Source organism: Aythya fuligula, chromosome 7, assembly GCF_009819795.1.
Source record: "Aythya fuligula isolate bAytFul2 chromosome 7, bAytFul2.pri, whole genome shotgun sequence".
Classification (NCBI taxonomy): Eukaryota; Metazoa; Chordata; class Aves; order Anseriformes; family Anatidae; genus Aythya; species Aythya fuligula.
The window spans coordinates 2006777-2017206 of NC_045565.1; the positions used below are offsets into that span (position 1 = coordinate 2006777).

Consider the following 10430-nt stretch of genomic DNA (forward strand, 5'->3'; position numbering starts at 1 on the left):
TACAGGTATTGAAGGAAGCCTTAACAGAAACATTATTACACTCTAAACTGCTTAACCAGTCAAAACCTGTGAAATATTAACCTCAGACTGCAATGCTAAAACTACTCAGGGACACAAATCAGCATGACCATTGCTGGCATCATCCAGCCTAGGACACCGCGTGCTCCCACCAGCCTTACTTTCTAACCATTGGTTGCCTCGATCACCTTACTGAATAAATCACCCAGGAATGTTAGCACTAATTGCTGCTACCAATGTGCCTGGAAGACCCTAAAGCTCTGTATGCTGCTTAGGCAAAGGGTTAGCTTTGTGCAGTATCATGTGATCAGCAAAAAAAAATGAGTACTGCTTGCTTGTGGGTGGTGCAGAGGAACAAGAAGTGACTCACAACTCATAGTGGAAAAATTGGGGGGAAAATGTTTTAAATAGTCAGGAAAGTACAAAATGACAAACCACAATTACTGGACTTCCTACGCCCCACATACCGGTTGGCAAACCGTTTTCTGCTGTAGGTATACTGATGCCCAAATATATAAATGTTAAAGTTGCTGGGTTTTGCTCGGTTCTCCTAGTAGCCTTTACCCACCCTGAATCTGCCAACTCCTAGGGAAATCCAGAAAGAAATTGGAACAAGCTAACAAATTCCAGCATGACACAAAGGAAAAAAACAATGAAAGTCTCAGAGTGAAAACTATTTTATCTCACTCTTAAGATGCAGAAATAAAATACTGAAAAAAATCCAGACATTTGAGATTAATAGGTTGATATTTTATCCATGTGCCACTCCGGTTGCTAAGAGATTTCCATTTTACAGCACTATGTTGTATAAACAATAAAGCATTTTCGTCTACAAAGCAATTGTCTCACCTCACTGAATCAAGTGCCTCTCACTGCCACATCCCTTCTACATTGCTCTAATTACAAACCGTGCCAAAGCACCCTCACACAAAGACAGTATATGTATACTGGCAGGCATACTATTGTTAAACTTGTTAAGCACATCAAGTACAACATGGGCTTCCCACACCACAAGCAGAGGTAACTTAAACTATACATAGTAACTCACAACCCACAGGTAAATAGATACGGGTTGACCACCAGCTCCTAAAATGCACAACTGCTGTGGTCCTTTTCAGCTGGGGTGGGGAAACCCACCCCGGCAGCTACATTACAGACCTGCAAAGAACCTAAATAGCAAAGAAAAGAAATATTACTAATTCGGGCCAGTTTCAAACAGCAGGGCCCCAAGACAGCATCTTATTTTTCACACTTCCATTTATATTGGAAGATGATTCAGAAGATCTTTACATATACATTCACCCAGAAAAAATATGTACAGCTAACTTGCTGCAGTACATTCACTGCAGCCATCTAAACGGTCTCCTAATGTGTTCACTAGAACAGAAGGCAGTGGGTTTCTTAGTGCTTTTCATTATGTATAGCACTGCCACCACAGAGAAATAAGAGAAAAGGGCAAGGAAATGCTGACTCTCACCCAACCAAAAGATGCACATATGTTAGAGGAAATCTACATGTCATTTAGGAAGCACATGCACCGCTTCTCTGAGCATATGAAGATTATCCAATCCCCCTTAGGGGGATTTCACAAAGGCACACAGAAATACTACATGCCCAGGTTTCTGTTAAGACAACAGGCTTCTTGATATTTTCTTGAAAAATTGCCATGAAACACAACCAAAAATCATGGCAGGGCCTTATTTTGGTGGAGCAGGGTTTAAGGTGTCATTTTTAAGGACATCCAGAGAGAAGTCAAAGTGGCTGTCCTCATTATCTGTCATTATACCACAAACTGTAACTATTTTGCCTGATACCTTGGAGAAAAATAGTCAGGCTTGCATCACACAGAAGCTCCTTAACTGAACAATGAGCAATGCAGTGCCTGCTGATTTTTTCAGGTCCTAGTATGCTGGAGGATTTTCTGCATCTAAGACAAATCTAAAGAAGAAAAAAAAAAGAAAAAAAAAAAAAGGCTCTGAGATCTGTCACCTATTTCCCTGACAATAGAAAGTTGCTAATAACAGATTGTTGTGGCTGAATTCTGTAACACAGTTTGCTCTTAGGAAAAAATAGAAACAATAAGACACCTTATTTCTGTAGCATTATCCCAAAAATGGATGTTTCAGAAGCCAAGCATGTGACACAGTCCCAACACAAAGAAAAAAATCTTCCTCCACACACATTCCCCTTACATACATGTATGTAAGGCTTAACTATTATTCTGTAAAGCCACGAGAAAGCTCAGCATTTTATCTCACATCACGGTTACAAACTACTTCCAACTCACAGACAGTTTGCATATCAAGGTAACACGAGTGATTTATCTGTGAAATGAATGCACACCTTCTGCATCATCACTGCAATCAACTAATATCCAATTAAACATTCAATTGCTTTACAAACCCCCCAGTTGTAGTTATCAATGCCGTTTTATAATGTTAACAAATTACTCCGACAGCTACCACGTTACATGCGAGAACAAGCTTTGATAGTTCAATTGCAAGGTAAGAAAATTGAAACAAAAGAAAGCCTGTCACAATTTGGCACAGATCTAGATACCTTTTTCTTCCGATCCCGGGATCTTTTCCTGTGTTTTCTTTTTTTCTCAGTTTCTTCATCAGCATTAATTTCTAAATCCCTGTTTTTCTTTAACTGTGATGCTGCGTGAGCCATAATGCATTAGAAATCCTTTACAACAATGCTCCCTTGTAAAAGGTGATTTCCTCGGGCACCTTTAACCAGCCCTTACAGCAAATGTTCCAATGACTGGAAGGAAATCTGTGACCAGAGCCAGGAACACATTCAGGATTCAGAGATCTCACAGAAGCTTGCAGTCACTACAAAAATACATAGTTGCAGATTTCTTCCTGTACCTTTCTGTACCTGAACCTTTATAAAACACTGCAGCCATCGTAATGCATTTAACGTAATGAAAAAGACAGCTGGGACAGAGAAAGCTGTATTATGGCTGTATCCCCTGCCACCAGCTGGAAGTGTCTAAGTGACTCCACTGAAGGGGGAATGCTGAAAAGCAGGGCTTTCTATTAAAAAAAATTCCAGAACAATAACATATGCTGCACTGCATTTTCTTCACTAATCCTGAAGCACATTTTAAAAACCCATGAAAAAAAATAGCACTAATGATTTACATTTCTCAGCCAGTTTTGCGTGGAAAGTCATTTAACCTATAATGAAATGGAGCAGCTCCTACTTTAGGTTAACTGCTGATGGTGACAAAAAAAAATAAAATAAAAATTTCTTTTTACCATGGAGACCCTGACTGCATTATGTAGAAAACAATGCATGCATTGCCATATCCTAACAGTGTGTCCTTTATACCCATTTTTCAATTCCAATACATTTGGTGAGAGAGGATTACAGAAAGCCCTGTTGTCTTTTTCCTTTTTTTTTAAACATACTTATTACAACACATCATACAGAAAGATGCGATCATGCTAGTATGTGAAAGAGGCATTTAATTCATGGGAGATTTCCTGGCACCATCCTTTACGTGGTCAGAAAGGGGAATCAGCACTATTTCCATGTAGTTAGGAATATACTTTTAGGCTTTTATGTCAAGGCTCACTTCAATCATCTTACTATTTTTGCCACCTGAGTCCTCAATGACTGCAGCTTTTGAATATTCATTATGGGAGGTAAAATAGCAGCAGCATTACAGGCCTGCAGGAGGATCTTTTACTAGTATGAACACAGAACAAGTATCTAGTAAATAAGGAACCATATTTTTTTCTATACAAATATGAACAATCAGCAGCTTGCCAAAAAAAAAAAAAAAAAAGCTGTTTTTAACCTTTCCCAGTATTCCTAGTAGCGTGCTTCGTAGTAATGAAGACTAGCATTTTAAGGCAGTCTCATTTATTTTAGGTAAGAACCAAAAGTCCCTGAAAGTGGAATCAGCATATTTTAGACAACACTAGCATTGCTCTCCTGAGGGAAGGAACACAAAATGTATTTCAAAAAAAAAAAACAAAACACAAAACCAGTTACATGTGAATTTCAGTGCAAGTAGCAAGATCATATTGAAGCATCAGAACTCAGCACAAAATCCAGAGCAGTCTCATGAGGCTGTCAGTGTTCCTCCCTGGAACTTGGGAGATGTTTTCTGAATCCAGGCTGTGAGGTCCAGTAAATGGCATGCATCCACTGCACTAGTTTGCACATGACATGGCTAAGAGCAAAATAACCTTTTAAATCTCCAAAACAGAAACTACTTTGAGCATTCTGTATGTTCTCCAGAAGGCAGCACATAATGCACTGTTTGTCCACTGTTCGCAGGCTAATAAACTAGGTTTTAGAAGTTGTTTGTTTTGGGACAACTCTTAGGAAATGCTTGAGGATGGAGACCAACCACAGTTACGTGACCTTAGGGACCTTTCCTTCTGATGCAGTAAAATCACACAGCTTACTGCCTATCTAAAACTCACTGTACCCACATACTACCATGTACCTCTCCCTGCTCCTCCCCTCTGAACCTCTTTGGAAGGCTGACATACTGCCTCGTCAAAGTTGTGGAAGGAGGAATGCTGCACTTTGGCAATGCCTGGTGTTGTATCAGAAGCAGCAAATTCCCTCTTCTCTACGTGCTAGAAACTTGAATAAATACATTTCTGCTTTTAAAGATGCAAAGAGTATCTCAATGATCTGAACGTGTTTTCAACTGTAGTGCAAGGAACATAACTGCAAGCAAAGGGCACATTCAGGCATTCATCTGGATTTTGGCCCAGCTCCTCAGTGAAGCACAGGGCAGCAATGAGAAGACTCCACCGTTTGTACCAAAGGAGCCCTACTGCAGAGAGGAACTGGGCAAACTTGCTGGTTTAAGGGGCTGGAGGAGCTATCTCAAGGAGGCTGGTGGAGAAACGATCAGGTGTTCATGGGAAATGGAAGATTGCCTCAAGCTTAAAATAAAATAAAAATTACACTTCAGGCTTTGCTTTCTAGCTCACAAGCTGCCTACATGACCTTGGAAGTAATTCTCTGAAGCTCAGCTCTTCCTCTTTAAAACAGAGTTGCCGTGAGTTCCCTCTCCAACAGAACTCAGTTACTAGCAGGGAAGTGCTCAAAAACTAAGGAAGGACCGGAACTGAAAATAAATTCAACAGAACTGCAGAGAGTTGGGTCTCTCTCATTCCCAGCACATTTCCATCAGGATTTGGAAGGTTCACGAGCCTTTACTTTACAAAACCAACTTCTTATTCAAGCTATAAATGAAGTGAATACTGCTGTTATTCACCACTTGCACGCTAATCCTGTGATGTCTCACATACCTTTTAACCACATTAGCCTGCAATTTATGCCTAAATAACCTTATTAAATGAAAACACAAATAATGCATTATAAAGCATTGTACGCTTAAAATATTTGAAGCATACTTTTTGAAATGTTGGCAGAGAAATAACCAGTGCATAAGCAGGTTAAAAGCCTTAATGCCACCTTTATGTACAGGCTGTATTTCCATGCACAGGGAAAGTAGCCCGAGCTTTTGTTAATGACAATTATTCTAACAAATGAGGATAATAAGTGAACTTGCCCAATCCCTTGAGATATGCATAAGTGCAAGGATTTTATCTGTCAGGCAAGCCTGCATCATCCCAAGTATCTTTGCAGCTAATTAACCAACCGGACCTATCACGTGGATATTTTTATTATGTGTACTACAGCCCTGGTTTGAAATATAGGTTTCAAGCCTGTGAATTAGATTTCAGGAATTGTAAAATATATATATATATATAAAATAGCAATAATAATAATAAATAATAATAAAAAAAAACTAGCCTTTTCAAGCTAGGATTTTAAGAAATTACATTTTAGCTATTAAAGCAACAGTCCAAAAAAAAGGGGAAAAAAAGATCCCTTGTAGTTTGAAGCAGTACTAGGGAGATTATGTAGAGCTTAGGGATATGGTTTAGTGGGGACTGTTAGTGTTAGGTCAGAGGTTGGACTCGATGATCTTGAGGTCTCTTCCAACCTAGAAATTCTGTGATTGTGTGATTCTGTGTAGCTTACGGGCTGAAACACTCAAATAGAAAAGAGGTTATGAAAAAGGTGTAAATAAAAGATCCAGACCCCTATGGAAAAGAGACTGTGTATGCAGTAGAATTTCTGCTTTTGGGGAAATGGTGAACTGGCATCATCCACTGGAAGGTGATAGGGCACTGCCAGACTGATAGTTGGATGAAGCGCAAAGGTTTTCATGCCAGATGTCATAACTCACTTCAAGGGAATTAGGTACTAGAAAACTTCATTAAGCGCTTCTTTTCAGACTTCAGTAAAATAATTAAGCTATTTGATTTCACCCTTAATTACAAAGTTAATGAAATGCCAATGACTGTTTCACTGCAATCCACAGGGTCCTGATAAAGTTATGGAGAATGATGAACTGTGTCTTACTTGAACAATGGGACGTTAAAGTTTGTTAGTCTAACAACATCTACTTAGCATCATCAGCTCACAAAATTGTAACAGCGACTAGGAAGTGATTTTATCAACTTGAAAGTGAAATATGTCACTTGGATTAGTTAAACCTAGTAGTCACACTGTTAAAACTACCCTCAAAAGACTGTAAAACAACATTAGCACACAACATGGAGACAGATGTTAAGAAAAACCTAAGAAGTTATAGGGAAAAACATGCTTGTGGTCTAATTAATGGAGTTAATTTATTGATTACTCAAACGCTTATAGAGCAAAGACAGCATCATTGTGTCATCACTTATTTATATTAAGTACGCGACACAAAAAAATTACAATCATAGAAATATTGGTTTACCAATAATCTGCTAAAAAATATAGATTTATTAAAACACATGATACAAATTATGGTAGACGTAACACCATAAAAACATTCAAAATTTAGGCTGCTTAGCTCACCATGGATCAATGAAGGCTTATAAACACATACAGTGCTACAAGGTCACTCTGAGTACTTACTAGTAAAGAAGGTATGTGTACATTTTCCCAAACATTAAAACAAGTTGTACAGATAACAAAAAGAAATAAGAATTCTAGCTTTAAAAAAAAAAAAAAAACTCTTTGAAACTCTGAAACTCTATTACCTCATAAAATAGCCCTTCAAAGGAGACTCCTAAGACCAGGCAGCATTCATCTGTAAGACTAGCAGGCCTTGCATTTCAAAAAATAAAAAAAAAAATAAAAAAATGTGAGACTAAAAGCTTATTTAGCATTTGCTTTTGTCTACTTTTATCTCCTTTTCACACATCTGGTGTTAGGGCAGGATGGATGGACCCAGTCTTCAAACATGCAGAAAAGCATTAAGGTCACCAAGTAACAAATGCATGGAAAATGAGAAAAGTTAAGGGTTTGTTCTGCCATTCTCTTCCGCTGCCTTGCAAGTGGAGTTTCCCCAACTACCCACCTCTTCTATCAGCATTCTACTTTGGCAGTAACAATCCCAGAAAAACTGTATGATGAAACGTAACAGAGTCAAAAAGGGATGCATGCAGTACATGGAGAGAAGGGAAAACTCTAAACTGCATTTTACAGACCACTTTTATAGTGCTTGTCCCTTAACACCTTTGAAGTTACACTACAAAATTTGGAATCTTATAGAATTACAAATCACTTCTTATTTGACTTTTTGACAGCATATGTTTAAGAAAGCTTTGGAAAATCACATAAATTTGGGGACACAGTGCTAATGGCCAAAGGATATTTGTTCATTCCTAACAATGGCTTACAACTAAGCTGCACCTCCTGCAGTCCAGCACACTCCCCGTACAAGGGTGGCTGAGCTGTCTGCAAACTCCTCACTAAGTCCCAGTTTAGGGCACAACATTTAAAGAAAACTACTGATTTTGGTTTGCCTTTAAGACTTGCATGGTAAACTGGGACAATTCAAAAGCTGACTTGAGACTCAAACCCCTGGCCTAAGAGGCAGAGAAAATGGGGCAGTAAATCTTCAGCTGTCCTGGGCCATCATATAGGCATGGTAAATCTGCCTGCAAACTGGGAGAGAGGAAACAACGCACTTGTGCACCAACAGAGGAGAAAGTCTGAATACAGAAGACTGCAGAGTACCCCATACCTGGAGACTGCAGACCCTGACTTGTGAAAGAGGATTTTTTTTTTCTGTTGGCCTCAAAAAGCCTGAAGTGACAAATTAATATTAATTGTACTGCAAAAACAGTATAAAGAAAGTTTCATGTCTGACTCACAGCAAATTAAGAAAAAAAATACTGGTGTAACTTATTTATAGAGACACATGAATTAGAATATAGACTTTGAGTGGGCTTGTACATGCAACTGTGGAGGAACCCAAGAAATGTATCTGATACAAGGAACACAGTAAGATTTCTAGTCTGAATTGTAGCTGAGCTAATACACAAAACAATCTCTCTCTTTTCTTCTTTCCTCCAAAATAATATTGGTAAAAACCTACATTTACTGGGAACCACTGAAATTATACCAACATGCACTTTTCTGAAACTTTTTTTTTGTATGTTCTTCCCTACTAGTTAAATAACAGCCTTCAACCAGGCCTGAAACGCACCAAGTACTGATGTCCTAGGGATGCTAACAAAATGCACTCATGCTATGAAAAGGTAGTAAATTGGTTTCAAGCACGTTAACAACTGAAAGTTGTACCCGAGATTGATATTATATCATGATCATTGACATACTTATCAATCCATTTGGACCTTCTAAATACCTTTCTGAAATCAGCAATTCAGCATGTTAACGTTCCCAGATCCCTAACTTCTGAGCTGTGCTCTGCCTTGCCAGCCGTGCTCCCCCAGTTCTACCAACACAGCCCCAGAACAGTGGGGAGCTCAGCGGGATGGTGCTGCGTGGCACCAGGGAGTTCAGTTCAGGGAACTGGTAGATGCCCCTACGAATTACACCAGCACAGCCAGGAAAAGTTATCCTAGCACATCAGATTACGTTTAAAATTAGGTTTTGTATCAGGTCTGCTCTGAGCCCATACAGGGGCTTCCTTCAACACAACAAAAGCAGAACTCAAGGCGGGCCTGGGGTGGCTTTCAGAAGCATTTCTGCCAGTTCCCAAACTGAGACAAGAGGAGCTATTCCCTGTTTGTCTCAGATGGAAAACACTTTGTCTCAGAGTGGTTTAAAAATAACACGAAACAGCAGCAGGAAACGTCTTTGCAGTATTTCAAGTTACTCGGCATCAAGTCCACGCCTGCTGTCCCTTTTTTGGAGCAGCAGCAGCCTCATATTAAAAGCGACATAAAAAGCAATCCCAGTGCACAACTGTGACACCTGCAGCAGTGTAATAAATGAATCTGCTTAAGCAAACGTAGCTGCCAAACAAAGAGGGGGATGAGCCACTCACAAATAGATGCAACACCTTTGTCTGTGATTAATGGATCATTTTCCAGTCAGCTTTGATTTTAATAGGTTGCAGTCATAAATGTACACTTTGCGTTAAAGGAAATGCTGACTATACGAGCCTCCACACAAATCATTGCATAATGTGTATCAAGGGCTAGTGGCCCTTAGGAAGATCTGTGACCATGAAAAATTTGTTGTACCTTCCCCATTGTGACACAGCCACAAAAGGAAAAACATCTGAAACTTTGGACAGAAGCAGAGTTTGATGGCTGTATCAAGTGCATTATTTTAACACCCACCTGCCTTCGACAGTAGGGGGCTGCACAACGTGACCCAGTGTCCCCGTATTTTCTTGTTGCTAAGCTCTGCACACAGAGAGCAGCTTACTTGTTTTATTTTGCAATAAAACACTGCCGAATAAATGAAGCCATCTGCAAAGGCCACAGTAAAGGGATTCTCTGAAGTTTTCACCGTTTCTCAACTGCCATGAGACTTTCAACTGTTGAATTTTTTGTTTAATTTTTGTCCTGCATAAACACAGAAATCACAAGAAAAACAAACAAATAAACAAACAAAAAACACTTACTGACCTGTATGCTAGGTATTTTTCAGTCTTGACTTCCCTGGAGAAGTTTCACATGCAAAAAAATCTACTAGTAACAACCAATACTCCTAAGACAATGCAGACAGGTACATATGAGCCAATAAGAAATAGCAGTTTCAATTCTTTCCCTTTCCAGCACAACATTTGCACACTGAGCTCTCTAGACAAGTGCAAAGGACTTAATTTCTACCTCTAACTCTAATTACAGACTTCCCATTTTAGCAAAGTTAGATGCAGAATTTTCAGTGAAGATCCTAGTTCCCACCAAGATAGGCAGAAATACTTAATTTTCTGATAAAAAAAAAAAAAAAAGAAAATAAAAAACAAACAAACAAAATAATACTCTCAGCATTTAGTGAGACTCCTTGATTATTCATTATTCCTCTTCTCGTGTTCAAGTGACCATCTTTGTCTCATTCTCAAAGGGTCCTCACCATAATTAAGCAAGGGAATCACTGAAATCTCAACCTGCTGC

General features: G+C 39.1%; 1 protein-coding gene across 2 annotated transcripts in view; it reads right to left on the minus strand.

The window, feature by feature from the left end:
• Positions 1-3204, minus strand: part of ANK3 (ankyrin 3) — a 199415-nt gene extending 196211 nt beyond the window's left edge. For both annotated transcript variants that reach the window (XM_032191372.1, XM_032191370.1), the window contains exon 1: positions 2578-3204. In XM_032191372.1, the coding sequence (XP_032047263.1) occupies positions 2578-2691 (114 nt within the window). In that variant the 5' untranslated portion in view covers positions 2692-3204. The remainder of the gene's footprint in view (positions 1-2577) is intronic.
• Between the last annotated feature and the right edge of the window lie 7226 nt (positions 3205-10430).